This window comes from Bos grunniens, chromosome 10 (genome assembly GCF_055505025.1).
Source record: "Bos grunniens cultivar Pamir isolate PY7600 chromosome 10, Bosgru_T2T1.0, whole genome shotgun sequence".
In the NCBI taxonomy this organism is placed as follows: domain Eukaryota; kingdom Metazoa; phylum Chordata; class Mammalia; order Artiodactyla; family Bovidae; genus Bos; species Bos grunniens.
This window is the reverse complement of record NC_141174.1, coordinates 55362634-55381420: the sequence shown is the minus strand read 5'-3', so window position 1 is coordinate 55381420 and position 18787 is coordinate 55362634. Positions and strand designations below refer to the sequence as shown.

At 45.0% G+C, this 18787-nt stretch overlaps 1 protein-coding gene across 2 annotated transcripts; it reads right to left on the bottom strand.

Moving 5' to 3' along the window:
* Positions 1-1478: 1478 nt before the first annotated feature.
* On the bottom strand, positions 1479-18700 carry C2CD4A (C2 calcium dependent domain containing 4A). 2 transcript variants are annotated; one of them, XM_086321320.1, is made up of 3 exons: positions 18417-18700; positions 14775-14923; positions 1479-2706 (listed from the first exon to the last, which is right to left on the bottom strand). In XM_086321320.1, the coding sequence occupies exons 2-3, from the start codon at positions 14783-14785 to the stop codon at positions 1554-1556; spliced, it is 1164 nt and encodes a 387-aa protein (XP_086177446.1). In that variant the 5' UTR covers positions 14786-14923; positions 18417-18700; the 3' UTR covers positions 1479-1553. The 2 variants fall into 2 exon arrangements, with proteins under 2 accessions (XP_086177446.1, XP_086177445.1); XM_086321319.1 differs by lacking the exons at positions 14775-14923; positions 18417-18700 and adding an exon at positions 3145-3250.
* Positions 18701-18787: the final 87 nt, after the last annotated feature.

Below are 18787 nucleotides of genomic sequence, written 5' to 3'. Positions count from 1 at the left end.
ATGTATTTGCTTTTCTACTGGAGGGTGAGAAATGTGAGGAGACCTCAGCCTCAGAGTCAACAATTTCAGATATAAGTTGCAGTTTCACAACGCTAGTAAGATAAGCTTTTCAGACATTGTAGTATTACTTATACAGCTTTATGAGGAAAATACTGATCACTTAGGTGCAAATCCTTCTTGTCTTTATTCTGTACCTCCATACTCTCATCTGTAAAATGGGGATATAGTCATACCAGTTTTTAAGGTTGTTTTAAGAATTAAATAAGTTGATTTTTGTAAAACTATTACAATTATTATTTAAGCTCAGAATATTAAAATGGTTTCAATTCTTCCTACGTTTTTCCAAGATGTAGCCAAGAGTACGAGATTGGAGTTCCTACTAACAGTTCACTGTTGACCTTTAACAAGTCAGTTTCTCTCTCTCCATCTCATTTTCTCGATCAAGGTCTGAAACAATGCTTCAAAAGTAGTTCATGTTCTAAGATGGTTTCAATGGATGTTGTGGAATGAACAAACTTCAAAATGAGGATATTGGAGCAAACAGACCATCAGGAAACCCTCTAACTTTAATACTTCTTATGATTCATTATCTCTCAATAAGACCCTGGGTAACACAGGAAATGCCATTGGTTATCCACATTGGGAAACACCACTGCAAAACTCCATACTGTTTACTGAAAAATAATGTTGACAGTATATACACAAAATATCCACAAAGACAAGTGTGTGTGTGTTAGTCACAGTTGTGTCTGACTCTGCAACCCCTTGGACTGTAGCCTGCAGGCTCTTTTGTCTGTGGAATTCCCCAGGCAAGGATACTGGGGGGTGCCATTGCCTTCTTCAGGCAATGAAGAACTAGTAAGATAAGCTAAGTAAGTAAGATCAGGGGATCTTCCTGATCCATTGCAAGCAGATTCTTTACAGTCTGAGCTACCAGGGGAGCCCCCTCATAGCCAAAGCTATGGTTTTTCCAATAGTCATGTATGGATGTGAGAGTTAGATCATAAAGGCTGAGCGCCAAAAAGTTGAGGCTTTTGAATGGTGGTGCTGGAGAAGACTCTTGAGAGTCCCTTGGACAGCAAGGAGATCAAACCAGTCAATCTCGAAGGAAATCAACCCTGAATATTCATTTAAAGCACCAATGCTGAAGCTGAAACTCTAATACTTTGGCCACTTGATGCAAAGAGCCGACTCAGTGGGAAAGACCGTGGTGTTGTGAAAGATTGAGGGCAGAATGAGAAGGGGCTGACAGAGGATGAAGATGGCTGAATGGCATCATTAACTCAATGGACATGAGTTTGAGCAAACTCCGGAAGATAATGAAGGACAGGGAAGCCTGGAGTGCTACAGTCCGTGAGGTCTCAAAGACTGCGACACTATTTAGCGACTGAATAACACAAAATATAGCATCCTTTATCATGGTAATTAATCCAACATCATCTCTGCCAGTACTGGACCTGAGTAAACAAAGACCTGAGGAGAAGAATGAAAACACATTTATTTTGTACAAAGCGGCTGTCAGTGTCCGAGAGGCCCCGCGGCAGAGCGCGCCCTCAGAGGAGCAGGAGGGGGCCCAGCAGCAGTTCGCCCTGGCCCAGCAGGCGGCCCCGCTGCAGCCCGCGGCCCGGGTTCTCCGCCTTGACGCGCACGGCCAGGCGGCGCACCTCGTCCTCCGAGAGCCCGTCCAAGCACAAGTCCTGCTCCAAGACTGCCCTGCGGCTCCGCCGGACCACGGCGCCCCGCGGCTTCAGGATGAAGCTGACTCTGCAGCCTACGGGGGCGCGGGGCTCGGCTGCTCCTCCAGCCGGGCCCTCGGCACGGAGCAACCGGACACGGAGGCGCCCGCTGGCCCTACTGTACTCAGCGGCCAGGCGCAGGGCGCCACCGGCACGGCCCAGAGTTACGGTGCCCTCGGCCTCCAAGCGCTCGGGAAGCGGGCTGGGAGTTGGCGAGGGGGACGCGCCCGGGGCCCGCGCCGGGGATCCGGAGCCGGAGGGGCCCTCGTCCTCGTCCTCGTCGTCTCCGTCCCCGCTGGAAACAGAGCAGGCGCGGGCCAGGTCTCGGTTCCTCTGGGCCCGCAGCACGCGGCGCAGCAGCTCCTCGGAAGCGCGCAGGAAGCGGCGGCAGCGGGGCCCGGGGCCGAGCGCGTCCAGGAGGGAGCCACTGCGGGCCTTGGGGGACGCAATGGGCGCTCTCGCCCGGGGCGGGAGGGAGTCGTTTCCGCCGCCGCCCCCGTAGCTGTGGGCCCGGGGACGGGGCTCGGGCGGGAGCGCGGCGGCGCCAGTGCCCCCGAGGAAGAGCGACTCCCTGCGGCGGGTGTGCGGGCTTTCGAGCAGCGCGCAGAAGCCGTAGGCAGTGCGCGCCCGGGGCAGGTGCTGCAGCGAGAGTGCGGCCTGCGAGCGCGGGTCCCAGTCCGTGTGGCCAGCGCCGTCGTCAGTCCCTGCTTGTTCGTCCCAGGAGTCTCGGACTGCAGTCAGAGTCGGGCAGGGCACGAGTCGCGGGGGGATGCAGAACTCGGGGATGCGGTCCGGGGTGAGCACGTTTGGGCACCCGGCGGGCGTGAGGGCCGTGGCTCGGCGGGCTCCATCCTGGTAAAGCCGGTTTCTGCCCCGCAGGAGGCGCTCGGGTCCCAAGAGGAGCCGCTCCAGGCACCACATTAGGCAGCAGGTGCCGGTTCCTGAGGAAGCTCTGCTGGAGCTGGTCATCCTGCAACGCACAAGCACACACGGATCTCAGAGTGAGCTCTGCAGGGCACAGGAGCTCTGGTCTCCGGTCTCTTCTACTTACGGGGTGCCTCCTCCTGCCTCCCTTGGAACCAGGCAAACTGCCCCTCACGCTGCTATTGCAGATGTTTCAGTGTTTCTCTGATGTCTTTGGGTTTGTGCCTTAATCTAGACCTGCCCTCGCTGTTCTAAGGCAGAGCTTTTCAACATGTTTGCCTCGCGTTGTCCTTGGTGCCAAGAGGCACTATGCTTGTGCAATGGTTTCCTGAATCCTTGGATTATTGCATTCTAATCCTCAGAGAGATTTAAAATATTTATTATCCTTTCTAGGATATTTGGCTTGTTCCCCGCTTTTAAGCTCAAAGAGCCTCAGACAAGTCCCTGGGAGAGTTAAGCAAGGCTATGGCCTCTCCTAATATACCTGGGGTCCAGCGTCATATAGGTCTCCGCATCGTTGTGCCTGGGGCACCAAACTGTAGAAGTGCACGGCCTCTGGGGAGATCAAAGTTCCTGCTGCAGGGTTCAGTAAAGTTTAAAGGCAGTCGTCCTGAACCTTTATACCTGAGGCCTGGGAAGCCCGCCAATGGGCGGGCCGAATTGGCACTGCTAGGTAACCTGACGCCAAGCCTTCCAACTTTGGCTCTGCCACGTGGCTGGATCCGCAGTGCAAATTCTAGACATTCACTTCTAAATGGGGGGTGCTTTTGTTTACTTATGTGCAAAAGAGGGCTCAGCCTTTACTATATGGCAAAGTCATTGTGAGGATCAATCGGCATACTGAATTGAATCACAGAAGCTCTCTATACCCACCGTGAAGAGGATACAAACCTCGAGTTTGTTTCATTCTTAGTTAATATCCCCCCCACCCTCCAAATCCAGCCTTTACTCTGCCCAGGTTTCAAAGTTCCCTACCTGCCTTCTGGCTTTCTGCTCTGATTTTAAATAATTTTCCTTTGTTGACTACAAACCACTGTGTGTACAGGGAACCTTATAGGTTGCTGGAAATATTCTGCATCTTGATCTGAGTGGGGTTACTGGGTTGTATTCATATGTAAAAAGATAATCTAGCATGCATTTAAGATTAGATATAAGATTATGTATCTTATACCTCAGTTTAAAAAATAACAACCCACTTCTTAAACCTTGTGTGCTGATTTTTAAATTGGGAAATTATATTCCTGCACACATCTGGGCTGTTGGACCCATCCTTTGGAGGCACCCTAACCACATCTGGCCTTTCTAGACTGTGCTCACCTGAGAGATCTTTTCCTTCCTTTGAAAACTGACCTAAATTTACTTTCTAAGTGACCTTCTTCCAGCTAGCTTAGGTTGAAAGAGATCTGAGGCATTTTGTTTGGGTGTATGTTATTTCTGGGCTTCCTTGGTGGCTCAGTGGTAAAGAATCTGCCTGCGAAGCAGGAGATGCATGTACCATCCTTAGGTCAGAAAGGTTTCCCGGAGAAGGAAATGGCAACCCACTCCAGTATTCTTGCCTGGAAATCCCATGGACAGAGAAGTCTGATGAGCTACAGTTCATGGGGTCTCAAAAGAGTCAGACAACTAAACTGAGTTAGTTGTCTAAGACAACTAAGAAAATCAGACAACTCACAAAAGAGTCAGACAAAGCAAAAGAGTCAGACTTAACAACTAAACAGCAACATGCTATTTATGCTTAAGATTGAGTTCAGTCTTTCAGTCATGTCTGACTCTTTGTGACCCCATGGACTGCAGCATGCCAGGCTTCCCTGTCCATCACCAACTCCCAGAGCTTACTCAAACTCATGTCCATTGAGTCGGTCATGTCATCCAACCATCTCATCCTCTGTCATCCCCTTCTCCTCCCGCCTTCAATCTTTCCCAGCATCAGGGTCTTTTCAAATGAGTTGGTTCTTCACATCAGGTGGCCGAAGTATTGGAGTTTCAGCTTCAGCATAAGTCCTTCCAATGAATATTCAGGACTGATGTCCTTCAGGATTGACTGGTTGGATCTCCTTGCAGTCCAAGGGACTCTCAAGAGTCTTCTCCAACACCACAGTTCAAAAGCATCAATTCTTCAGTGCTCAGTTTTCTTTATAGTCCAACTCTCACATCCATACATGACTACTGGAAAAACCAGAGCTTTGACTAGATGGACCTTTGTTGGTAAAGTAATGTCTCTGCTTTTTAATATGCTCTCTAGGTTGGTCATAACTTTTCTTCCAAAGAGCAAGCATCTTTCAATTTCATGGCTACAGTCACCATCTGCAGTGATTTTGGAGCCCCCAAAATAAAGTCTGTGACTCTTTCCACTGTTTCCCCATCTATTTGCCATGAAGTGATGGGACCAGATGCCATGATCTTAGTTTTATGAATGTTGAATTTTAAGCCAACTTTTTCACACTCCTCTTTCACTTTCATCAAGAGGCTGTTTAGTTCTTCACTTTCTACTCTGAGTGGTGTCATCTGCGTATCTGAGGTTATTGATATTTCTCCCAGCAATCTTGATTCCAGCTTCTGCTTCATCCAGTCCAGCATTTCTCATGATGAACTCTGCATATAAGTTAAATAAGCAGGGTGACAGTATACTCCCTTGACGTACTCCTTTCCCGATTTGCAACCAGTCTGCTGTTCCATGTCCAGTTCTAACTGTTGCTTCCTGACCTGCATACAGATATCTCAGGAGACAGGTCAGGTGGTCTGATATTTCCATTTCTTTAAGAATTTTCCACAGTTTGTTGCGATCCACAAAGTCAAAGGCTTTGGCATAGTCAAAATGCAGAAATAGATGTTTTCCCGGAACTCTCTTGCTTTTTTGATGATACACTGGATGTTGGCAATTTGATTTCTGGTTCCTCTGCCTTTTCTAAATCCAGCTTGAATATCTGGAAGTTCTCAGTTCACATACTATTGAAGCCTGGCTTGGAGAATTTCGAGCATTACTTTGCTAGTGTGTGAGATGAGTGTAATTGTGCAGTAGTTTGAGCATTCTTTGGCCTTGCCTTTCTTTGAGATTGGAATGAAAACTGACCTTTTTCAGTCCTGTGGCCACTGCTGAGTTTTCCAAATTTGCTGGCATATTGAGTGTAGCATTTTCACAGCATCATCTTTTAGGATTTGAAATAGCTCAACTGGAATTCCATCACCTCCACTAGCTTTGTTCGTAGTGATGCTTCCTAAGGCCCACTTGACTTCACATTCCAGGATGTCTGGCTCTAGGTGAGTGATCACACATCGTGATTATCTGGGTTATGAACATCTTTTTTGTATAGTCCTTCTGTGTATTCTTGCCACCTCTTCTTAATGTCTTCTGCTTCTATTAAGTCCATACCATTTCTGTCATTTAGTATGCCCATCTTTGCAAGAAATTTTCCCTTGGTATCTCTAATTTTCTTGAAGAGATCTCTTCAAGAGAGATCTTTCCCATTCTATTATTTTCTTTTATTTCTTTGCACTGATCACGGAGGAAGGCTTTCTTATGTCTCCTTGCTATTCTTTGGAACTCTGCATTCAAATGGGTATATCTTTCTTTTTCTCCTGCCTTTCACTTCTCTTCTTTTCATAGCTATTTGTAAGCCCTCCTCAGACAACCATTTTGCCTTTTTTTGTTTCTTTTTCTTGCAGATGGTCTTGATCACTGCCTCCTGTACAATATCACAATCTCCATCCATAGTTCTTCAGGCACTCTATCAGATCTAGTCCCTTGAATCTATTTCTCATTTCCATTGTATAATTATAAGGGATTTGATTTAGGTCATACCTGAATGGTCTAGTGGTTTTCCCTAGTTTCTTTTAAGTCTGAATTTGGCAATAAGGAGTTCATGATCTGAGCCACAGTCAGCTCCTGGTCTTGTTTTTCCTGACTTAGATCTTCTCCATCTTCAGCTGCAAGGAATATAATCAGTCTGATTTCCATATTGAGCATCTGGTGATGACCATGTGTAGAGTCATCTCTTGTGTTGTTGGGAGAGGGTGTTTGCTATGACCAGTGCATTCTGTTGGCAAAACTCTGCCGGTGCCAGCCAGCAAAGCTGATCAGGTCCCGAGAACGTGCACGGCGGGGCTAAGAAAGAAACTAAAGCAAGAGACTACAACAAAGATGGGGTCGAGAGGTTCAGACACGTCTCCACGAAGGGACGCAGTCTGACACCAACTTTATTCAGCATCTTATATTTATACAGAAAAGCGTGAGAAAGACAAGACAGTTGACATTTTTTCTTGGTTGGCCTATACATCTTACAAACAGTCACAAGAAATCTTGAGAGCATGGGAATGGCTCCCTGTTATTATTTCTTACACCAGATAACATTTCTCTGTGCGTGAGAAGTTTGCACAGAACTCCAGGTGCCTGCAGTAAATAAGCGCCTAATCTCTGGGGTGGCGGGACAGAGAGCTATGTTTGCAAGCAAACCCTCAAGGACTGAGGCAGCTCCCAGAGCTGTGTCCTTTGGACAAAGGACCCTGTTCTAACGGGCAGCTCCCCGCAAAACTCTATTAGCCTTTGCCCTACTTCATGCTGTACTCCAAGGCCAAATTTGCCTGTTACTCCAGGTGTTTCTTGACTTCCTACTTTTGTATTCCAGTCCCCTATAATGAAAAGGACATCTTTTGGGGGTGTTAGTTCTAGAAGGTCTTGTAGGTCTTCATAGAACCATTCAACTTCAACTTCTTCAGCATTACTGGTTGGGGCATAGACTTGGATTATCGTGCTATTGAATGGTTTGCCTTGGAAACAAACAGAGATCATCCTGTCATTTTTGAGATTGCATCCAAGCTTTGCATTTCAGACTCTTTTGTTGATTATAATGGCTACTCCATTTCTTCTAAGGGATTCTTGCCCACAGTAGTAGATATACTGGTCATCTGAGTTAAATTCACCCTTTCCAGTCCATTTTAGTTTGCTGATTCCTAAAATGTTGATGTTCACTCTTGCCATCTCCTGTTTGACCACTTCCAATTTGCCTTGATTCATGGACCTAACATTCCAGGTTCCTATGCAATATTGCTCTTTACAGCATTGGACTTTACTTCCATCACCAGTCACATCCACAGCTAGGTGTTGTTTTTGCTTTGGCTCCTTCTCTTCATACTTTCTAGAGTTATTTCTCCACTGATCTCCAGTAGCATATTGGGGAGTTCATCTTTCAGTGTCCTTTCTTTTTGCCTTTTCATACTGTTCATGGGGTTCTCAAGGCAAGAATACTGAAGTGGCTTGCCATTCCCTTCTCCAGTGGACCACATTTTTTCAGAATGCTCCACCATGACCTGTCCATCTTGGGTGGCCCTCAACAGCATGGCTCATAGTTTCACTGAGTTAGACAAGGTGGCTGTGTGGCACTGGAGTAACTTTGAGGAGATACCCCACATCCAAGGGCAAAGGAGAAGCCCCAGCAAGACAGTAGGAGGGGCAAAATAGCATTTAGAATCAAACCCCATACCCACCAGAGGCACTCAGAGGGCTCAAACAAACCATGTGTGCACCAGGACCCAGAGACCCTACAGAGACTGAGACAGAACTGTGTTTGAGTGTCTCCTGCAGAGGTATGGGTCAGCATTGGATTGCAGGGGCAGGGACTCTGGGTGCAGTAAACCTTGGTATATCATAAGCCCTCTTGGAAGAGGTCACCAAATACCCTACCATAGAGCCACCAGAACTTACACAGGACTGGAAAACAGACTCTTGGGGGGCACAAATAAAATCTTATGCACACCAGGACCCAGGAGAAAGGAGCAGTGACCCCACAAGAGACTGACCCAGACTTGCCCGTGAGTGTCCAGGAGTCTCCAGTGGAGGTGTGGGTCGGTGGTGGCTTGCTGCAGGGTTGGGTGCACTGAGTGTAGCATGAGACCTTTCAACAGAGGTCACCATTATCTTTATTACTTCCACCATAGATTGGCCTCAGGTCAAATAACAGGGAGGGAATATAGCCCCGCCCATTGACAGAAAATTAAGGATTTACTGAGCATGGTCCCGCCCATCAGAACAAGACCCAGTTTCCCTCTCAGTCAGTCTCTCCCATCAGGAAGCTTCCATAAGCCTCTTATTCTTCTCCATCAGAGGGTAATGGGATTAGTGACCTAAAGACCCAGGAGAACTGCCTCGCCACTATCTATCTATTGTTCTTGTTTATTCGCTAAGTTGTGGCCAACTTTCTGCAACGCCATGGACACTAACCTCCAAGGCTCCTCTGTCCGTGGGATTTCCCAGGCAAGAATACTGGAGTGAGTTGCCATTTCCTTCTCCCAGGGAACTTCCCTACCCAGGGATCAAACCAGCGTCTCCTGTGTCTCCTGCATTGCAGGAGGACTCTTTACCATTGAGCCACCAGGGAAGCCCATACAATAAGATAATGCAGATGAAAAGTTTAGCATACAGCCTGATATACACAATGTCAGATATTTATTGTTAGTACAGAGGAGAGTAAATGTTCATTAGTCCACTTATTCATTCAAAGTGATATTTACTGGATGCATCCTGGCTTCCAGCCACTCTGCTAGGCAGGTAGATCCTGCTGTACAAGATCATATTAGCTATGCACTTCTGTCAGAAGAGGAATGAAATAATGAGGCTGAGGCAGAAATGAGAAGAGACTGTTTATATATCTAGCCTGGGGGCAGGGTGGGTACGTCCTTGAGTTTGCCATGCCCTTGACTACCTACTTCTTTGTCTTCACTTGAGCTCCACTCCTGGCCAAATTTCTTGTTGTTGTTGTTCAGTTGCTAGGTCATGTCTGACTCTTTGCGACCCCATAGACTGCAGCACGCCAGGCTTCCCTGTCCTTCACTATTTCCCTGAGTTTGCTCAAACTCATATCCACTGAATCAGTGATGCCATCCAACCGTCTCATCCTCTGTTGTCCCCTTCTCCTCCTGCCTTCAATCTTTCCCAGCAGCAGGGTCTTATCCAATGAGTTGGGTCTTCACATCATGTGGCCAAAGTAAGGTCACTTGACTTCACACTCCAAGACGTCTGGCTCTAGGTGAGTGACCATACCATCATGGTTATTTGGATCATTAAGACCTTTCTTGTATAATTCTTTTGTGTATTCTTGCCACATCTTCTTAATCTCTTATGCTTCTGTTAGGTCCTTACCATTTCTGTCCTTTATTGTGCTCATCTTTGCACTAAATGTTCCCTTGGTATCTTTAATTTTCTTGAAGAGATCTCTAGTCTTTCCTCCATTTTGTTCCTCTATTTCTTTACATTGTTCACTTAAGAAGGCTTTCTTATCTCTCCTTGCTATTCTTTGGAACTCTGCATTCAAACGGGTGTATCTATCCTTTTCTCCTTTGCTTTTGGCTTCTCTTCTTTTCTCAGCTATTTGTAAGGCCTCCTCAGACAGCCATTCTGCCTTGTTGCATTTCTTTTTCTTGGGAATGATTTTGACCACCACCTCCTATAGGATGTTATGAACCTCCATCCACTGTTGTTGATCACTCACTCAGTAATGTCTGACTCTTTGCGACCCCATGGACTGCAGCATGCCAGGCTTCCCTGTCCTTCACTATCTCCCAGAGCTTGCTCAAACTCATGTCCATTGAGTTGCTGATGCCATCCAACCATCTCATCCTCTGTCATCCCCTTTTGCTCCTGACCTCAATCTTTCCCAGCATCAGGGTCTTTTTTAATGAGTCAGCCCTTCACATCAGGTGGCCAAAGAATTGAAGCTTCAGCTCAGCATCAGTTCTTTCAATGAATATTCAGGACTGATTTCCTTCAGGATTGACTGGTTGGATCTCCTTGCAGTCCAAGGGACTCTCAAGAGTCCTCTCCAACACCACAGTTCAAAAGCATCAATTCTTCAGTGCTCAGCCTTCTTTATGGTCCAACTCTCATATCCATACATGACTACTGGAAAAATCATGGCTTTGACTATATAGACCTTTGTTGGCAAAATAATGTCTCTACTTTTTAATGTGCTGTCTAGGTTTGTCATAGTTTTTCTTCCAAGGAGCAACTGCCTTTTAATTTCATGGCTATAGTCACCATCTGCAGTGATTTTGGAGCCCAAGAAAACAAAGTCTGTCACTGTTTCCATTGTTTCCCCATCTATTTGACATGAAGTGATGGGATCAGATGCCATGATCTTAGTTTTTTGAATGTTGAGTTTTAAGCCAGGTTTTTCATTCTCCTGTTTTACCTTCATCAAGAGACTCTTTAGTTCCTCTTCATTTTCTGCCATAAGGGTGATGTCATCTGCATATCTGACATTATAGATATTTCTCCGAGCAATCTTGATTCCAGCTTCTGCTTCATCCAGCACGGCATTTCTCATGATGTACTCTGCACGTAAGTTAAATAAGCAGGGTGACAATATACTCCCTTGACATATTCTTTTCCGAATTTGAACAGGTCTGTTGTCCCATGTCCAGTTCTGACTTGCTTCTTGACCTGCATACAGGTTTTGCAGGAGGCAGATAAGGTGGTCTGGAATTCCCATCTCTTGAATTTTCTACAGTGGGTTGTGATCCACACAGTCAAAGGCTTTAGCATAGTCAATGAAGCAGAAGTAGATGTTTTTTTGGAATTCTCTTGCTTTTTCTATGATGCAGCAGATGTTGGCAATTTGATTTCTGGTTCCTCTGCCTTTTCTAAATCCAGCTTGAATATCTGGAAGTTCTCAGTTCACGTACTATTGAAGCCTGGCTTGGAGAATTTTGAGCATTACTTTGCTACCGTATGAAATGAGTGCAATTGTGCGGTAGTTTGAACATCCTTTGGCATTGCCCTTCTTAGGAACTGGAATGAAAACTGACCTTTTTCAGTCCTGTGGCCACTGTTGAGTTTTCCAAATTTGCTGGCATATTGAGTGTAGCACTTTCACAGCATCATCTTTGAGGATTTGAAACAGCTCAGCTGGAATTCCATCACCTCCACTAGCTTTGTTCGTAGCAATGCTTGACTTTGCTTGACTTCGCGCTCCAGGATGACAGGCTCTAGGTGAGTGATCACACCATAGTGGTTATCTGGGTCGTTAAGATCTTTTTTTGCATAGTTCTTCTGTTCTTGAATCTATTTGTCACTTCCACTGTTAATTACAAGGGATTTGATGTAGGTCATACCTGAATGGTCTAGTGGTTTTCCCTACTTTCTTCAATTTAAGTCTGAATTTGGCAATAAGAAGCTCATGATCTGAGCCACAGTCTGCTCCCAGTCTTGTTTTTGCTGACTGTATAGAGTTCTCCATATTTGACTTCAAAGACTATAATCAGTCTGATTTCAGTATTGACCATCTGGTGATGTCCATGTGTAGATTCCCTTTTTGTGTTGTTGGAAGTGGGTGTTTGCTATGACCAGTGTTCTCTTGGGAAAAGTCTGTTAGCCTTTGCCCTGCTTCATTTTGTACTCCAAGGCCAAACTTACCTGTTACCCCAGGAATTTCTTGACTTTCTACTTTTGCATTCCAGTGCCCTATAATGAAAAGGACACCTCTTTTGGGTGTTAGTTTTAGAAGGTCTTGTAGTTCTTCATAGAACTGTTGGACTTCAGCTTCTTCAGCATCAGTGGTTGGGGCATAGCCTTGGATTACTGTGATATTGAATAGTTTGCTTTGGAAACGAACAGAGATCATCCTGTCATTTTTGAGATTGCACTCAAGTACTGCATTTCAGATTCTTTTGTTGAGTATGAGGGCTACTCCATTCCTTCTAAGTGATTCTTGCCCACAGTAGTAGATACAGTGGTCATCTGAGTTAAATTCGCCCATTCCGTCTATTTTAGTTCACTGATTCCTAAAATGTAGGTATTCACTTGTGCCATTTCCTGTTGACCACATCCAATTTACCTTGATTCATGGACCTAACATTCCAGGTTCCTATGCAATATTGTTCTTTACAGCATCAGAATATACTTTCACCACCAGTGAAAGTGAAAGTCTCTCCATCATGTCTGACTCTTTGCGACCCCATGGACTGTACAGTCCTTGGAATTCTCCAGGCTAGAGTATTGGAGTGGGTAGCCTTTCCCTTCTCCAGGGGATCTTCCCAACCCAGGGGTGGAACCCAGGTGTCCCGCACTACAGGCAGATTCTTTACCAACTGAGCTATCAGGGAAGCCCTTCACCACCAGACAAATCCACAACTGGGTGTCCTTTCCACTTTGGCTCAGCCTCTTCTTTCTTTTTGGATCTGTTTCTCCACTCTTTCCCATTACCACACTGGGTACCTACTGACCTGGTGGGCTCATCTTTCAGTTTCGTTATCTTTTTGCTTTTTCATACTGTTCATGGGGTTCTCAAGGCAAGAATTCTGAAGTGGTTTGCCATTCCCTTCCAATGGACCATGTTTTGTCAGAACTCTCCACCATGTCCCATCTGTCTTGGGTGACCCAGCACAGTGTGACTCATAGCTTCACTGAGTTACACAAGGCTGTGATCCATGTGATCATTTTGATTAGTTTTCCTTGATTGTGGTTTTCACTCTGGAGGTCATTCGATTGTAGCTCTTGCTTCTTCTGTCTGCCCTCTGATAAATGAGAATAAGAGGCTAATGCAAGCTTCCTGATGGGAGAGATTGGCTGGGGAAAACTGGATCTTGCTCTGGTAGACAAGGCCATTCTCAGTAAATCTTTAATCCAACTTTCTGCTGATGGGTGGGGTGGCACTGTGTTCCCTCACTGTAGTCTGTCCTGAGGTGGCCCACAACTTGAACATGCAGTCTCTGTGTGCTTAGTCGCTCAGTTGTGTCCGACTCTTTTCGACCCCATGGCCAGACTCCTCTGTCCATGGGTATTATGCAGGCAAGAACATTAGAGTGGGTTACCATGCCCTACTCCAGGGGATCTTCCCAACCCAGGGATTGAACCCAGGTCCCCCCATTGCATGCAGTCTCTATGGTAGGGCTAATGACGACCTCCTCCAAGAGGACTTAGGCCATGCCTCTTAGGCCTTCTGTGCTTCTGGCCCTGTGGCGGGCCATTGTTGACCCACACTTCTTCAGGAGACCCTCCAACACTCAAAATCTCTTGTGGGGGTCACTGCTCCTTTCTCCTGTTTCCTGGTGCACACCAGGCTTTGCTTGTGCACTCCAAGCGTCTCTGGAGGGTATGAGGTTTGATTTTAACATGATTGCTCCCATTCTGGAGAAGGCAATGGCAACCCACTCCAGTACTCTTGCCTGGAAAATCCCATGGATGGAGGAGCCTGGTAGGCTGCAGCCCATGGGGTCGCAAAGAGTCGGACATGACTGAATGACTTCACTTTCACTTTTCACTTTCATGCATTGGAGAAGGAAATGGCAACCCACTCCAGTGTTCTTGCCTGGAGAATCCCAGGGACGGTGGAGCCTGGTGGGCTGCCATCTATGGGGTCGCACAGAGTTGGACACGACTGAAGTGACTTAGCAGCAGCAACAGCTCCCCTTCTAATGTCACGTTACAGCTTTTCCTTTGTCCTTGGATGTGGGGTATCTTTTTTTTTTTGCCTTGGCTCACTGTTAAACCTGTGGGAGAATGTTTACCAATTATACACTCAAGGGTCACGTGATTGTGTTTTGACTCATCTTTTCTCAGGAGGCAAGATGCTGTTAGCTCTGCAAATGAGAGCCCAGAGAGCCCTGGATTACAATAGTGAGGCTCACAATCTGAGAAGCTGTCTGAGAAGTGGTTAAGCAAAGCTGTGCTGTGGAGGGAGAGATGAATTAGTGGTAAAGAAACATAGACTTTGGAGTTATCCATCCTCGGTTCAAATATTATGCAGCTTTTTAACTATGGAACTGTGGCCAAGGAAATTAACTTCTCTGAGTTGAAGTATAATGGCGGTTACAAGGCCTACCACACATGATCACTGTGAGGGTTAAATGCATGAAATGCCTGGTACATAGTAAGTGTTGGCTATCACTTAGCAGTTATTATTATATGAGTCTGCTTGATTAAGGATTAGGTGATTCACACATAGATTCCCTTAAAAACATTTCTTTCTGGCCAAGCCAAGTAGATTTGCTTTGTTTTTATTAATAAATCACCTTCTTCAATAACACTTTGGAAACATTTCCTATATAAGATGTCTTGAAAACAGCAGAAACATGCCCTTGCATGGCTGGTCCCCTGTGACCACATTAAGCTAATGTTTTACTTACCTCGGAAGCATGATCCATGCAGTACTCGGGTGGTTTGTCTAACAGGATGAGGCTCTGTTCATGGAACACGCAAATCTATTCAGAGGAAGACTGTCATTATCCGAGCTCACAGCTATGGGAACATTCAGTGATGGAGCTGGAAAACAATTCTGCAAAGCAAGCATAAATAGATCACTCACCATCGAGGTCAGAGGTGCTCTTGGAGTAGAAGAAGACACACCATTTAAAGCAGACCTTGAACTTCCCTGGTGGTCCAGTGACTAAGATTCTGTGCTCCCAGTACAGGGGGCCCAGGTTCAATCCCTGGTCAGGGAACTAGATTCTGCATGCTGCAGCTAAATATCCCACATGTTGCCATGAAAATTAATGATTCTGTGTGCCACAGTTAAGACCTGGCTCAGCCAAATAAATAAATAAATATTAAAAGATAAAGCAGACCTGCAAGATAACATATAGATGTCAAGGAAAGCAAGAAGAGGAAAGTTTATAACCAAATAAAATACTGGTGTTCTGACTTACTCATCTCATTCAACAGAATTAGAGTGTGAAGTAATGCAAAGTACACAGACCAGGGAATTGGGACACTTGGATTTTAGCTCTGATAGTAACTTCCTGAAGGACTTTGGCTAGTCCCTTAATTCTCTCTCGCACTCAGTGTCTCCATTTGCCAAAGGAGGGGGTTGGATTAACCAGATGATATTTGATCTCTTCTCTGACATTCTGCAATCCTCTCACAAGCCTTCTCCCAGTTAAACTTCCAAACTTTTCTGAAAAACCACAGTAGCATTCTTATTCTCTAGCTTTCTCCTCCATTTCCTTTCCGCCAAATCCCTTTGTTTTTCTAAACAAAGTTGAGGACTAGGAGGAATGGGGTGTGGGTAGGAGGTAGTAGTGTGACACTACAATTTCTTATTTTTCAGTCTTAAAGCAAAAGTCATCAATTTCTAAAGTGTCCCTAATTTTGACTTAAAAAAAAAATAGAAAAATATTTTGCTAATCAGTTTTTATTGCTCAATCCCTCCCTAGCTTTTGATCGCCTTTGTTAAACTTCTCATTGTTCTGAAGCCAGAATGAATATAAGAGCTATAATTAATAGAATGCTTATGTTTTTTAGTTAACCTGTGTGTCCAAATTCCTTTTGGTATAGTGTGTTACAGGGCAAATGATGCTTCTTTCATTAGTTATGGTTTGTTTTGGATTAGGATTTTTTCAAGAAGTATATGAAATTTGGAGCATTACTCTGTGCACATAATAACCAATTCCTCAAAATATACTTAAAAAGTAAAATATTAAAACTTAAAAAGCTTTTTATCCTATATGGTAATAGCATTATTTGTACTGACAATTTTGAGCTGAATTTTTCTACTCTGAGATTTTCCATTCTGTCAGTACCCTTTCAAAATAAGATCTCTGAGAATTATTTCTAGCCTAGTGGTGATTTGACTCTACTTATTAAAAGAGAAAAAGTGGCAGTGCTCAGGGAGCTAAGGGAAAGAAATACTTGCTGTGTAGTTTTATGTAAATCATTTAATTTTACATAAATCACTGACTTTAATTTTCCTATAAATGAAGACAGTACTATTATCTGCATTACTTGTCTCGCAGATCTTTTGTGAGGATTACTTGAAAATGTATACCTTGGCATAATACTGAAATGATAGCTCATGAGGTACAGCTGCAGAAGTATTAATAAAATGGAATCATGCTTATGAAGGTAGGCATATGCATTATGTTACATTCCTTCAAAAGTGTAAAGTACCATAAAAGTATAAGAAGTTATTGTTACGCAAGGATTAGTATTTCCCACTTCTCCCAGCAAATTTCCCCTTCTATTCCATTTCCTTGACCACACTCTTCGGCTTGTGACATCTCTTTTATCCTCTTGTACAGTTATTCATATATCCTTGCATTTTTTGGTTTCTCAACTTTTTCTGGTGCACGCCTATTTCAGTAACAATGTATGGATATCTGTATGGATCTATCTATACATCTTTTTTTTCATTCTGTCTAGTGCATAGTTGGTGTGTATGTACAAGGGGAGAGGGGTGGTTGGGAGCAGATTAAAAACAAGTTTGGCACAGGTTAGCGGGTGATTGCATAGTTTGGATGATATATAAAGAGAATTTAGGAAATATGCAAAAGCAGAAGAGACATGTTTGGCTGTTAATTGGTTGTGGATGGTAAAGGAATGAAGTATGAAGTGCTTCAAAATACATCCTAGGTATTTTGTCAGGGTGACTAAGCTAGGAAAAACAAATGGTTAATGTTTTATTTTCTGTGGGCTGGAGTGAGGGATGAAGGTGGTTATTGATAGCATTAGTACTGCTTAGTGTGGATTCTTTTCTTTTACATCCATTTTATATAACACCAATTCTAGATATTTTGACTTTTTTCTCCGGTGAACTTTGTATTTAAGGAATGATTTTTCTTTTTGATCCTCTTATTAGTCTGTTCAGGCTGCTATTACAGAATACAACAGGCTGGGTGGTTTAAAAATAATACAATTTTCACAGTTCTTGAAGTTAGGAAGTTCAAGATCAAGGTGCCAGTTGATTCAGTCTAGTGAGGCCCTACTTCCTGGTTCATAGATGTCAGTCTTCTTGCTGTATCTTCACATGGCAGAAGGGGTGAGGGAACTCTCTGGGTTCTCTTTCATAGGGGTACTAATCCCATCCATGAGGGCTCTACTTAATTAACTAATGACCTAGTTACCTCCCAAAGGCCCCACTTCCTAATACTCTGACAGTAGAGGTTAGAATTTCAATATTTGCATGTTTTGATGTTTGACAGAAAACAACAAAATTCTGTAAAGCAATTCTCCTTCAATTAAATAAAAAGAATTTCAACATTTGAATCTGGGGGTTACACAATGTCCATAGAAGTTGTTTAAGAGCAATTCACACATAGTTTTTCAGACATGTGCAGCGAAGCATTTAATAAACATGTGACCACAAATAATCTCATTATCCTCAGGTTTATGTTTGCAAACTATCTCAACAGTATTTTCTTTTTCATAAATTTTAAAAAATGTCCTGTTCTCTTAAGAGAATTGGCTTGTCAACGAGTGGCTAAATTTTACTAAAATTCCTTGAATTATAAAAGTCTCACTTTCAAAAAGTCTTGGCACACCAGAAATAGTTCAATGATTAAAAGAGATGAAGTTAACAGCTAACCTACAATTAAAGGGAAAAAAAAGCAAGTACTACGTCGTTTTGTTCTTTATTTCCTTAACTTAGTATGTAATTAAGAAGTGACTCCTGAATTAACTAAGAGCCAATCAGGCACAGAAGGGAGTAAAAGAACGAGTTAACGAAATGCATACTGAGCTCCCATTCTGCCATCTTATGATGCAGTTCTGTTTCCCCTCCTCTCACTTGCAAATTACTGAAGTGTGTTTTGCCTCAGAGAGCTGGTGCCAGGTGCGGCTGATGTGTAGCAGAACGAGGGTGCAGGGTCTCCTATTTTCCCCTCCTGAACGGATGGTTACTTATGAGGCTGCTCAGTGTGGACTGGAGGCCTGGGAAGCGCCGGGTAGCCATTCGGTCGGCTCCGGCGCCGATGCTTCCCACCCGGACGACGGAGCCTTACGGTCCTCAAGGCAAAAGAGACTCAGAGGAAGCAGAGAGACCGTCAAAGATGTACCCGTGCTCAGCAACTCCTGCCTCCCTTTTCTTTCTCTAACAACTCTTTCCTCTGGTGCTGGCCGCTGAGGCAAGCCACAAAGCAGCTTCTCCGCCGCTCCGCCCGCTGTCAGGTGCCCCGGCGGCCTGCGGCCAGGGGGTCACGAGTTTGCGACGCGCCCCCGAAGCTCCAGCTCCGGGAGGCGGGAGGAGCAGAACCAGCAGCAGCAACAACAGCAGCAGCATCGGCGGCGGCGCTGTGGCGCGCCTGCGCACAGCCCAATCACGCGCGGTGCAGCGCGGCGCGGGGGCGGGTCGGCGCCCGGGGGGGGCTGTCATTCGCAGCGCTGGTCGCCGCCCTCAGCTGCGCCGGTCGGTTCCGGCTCCTCCCTC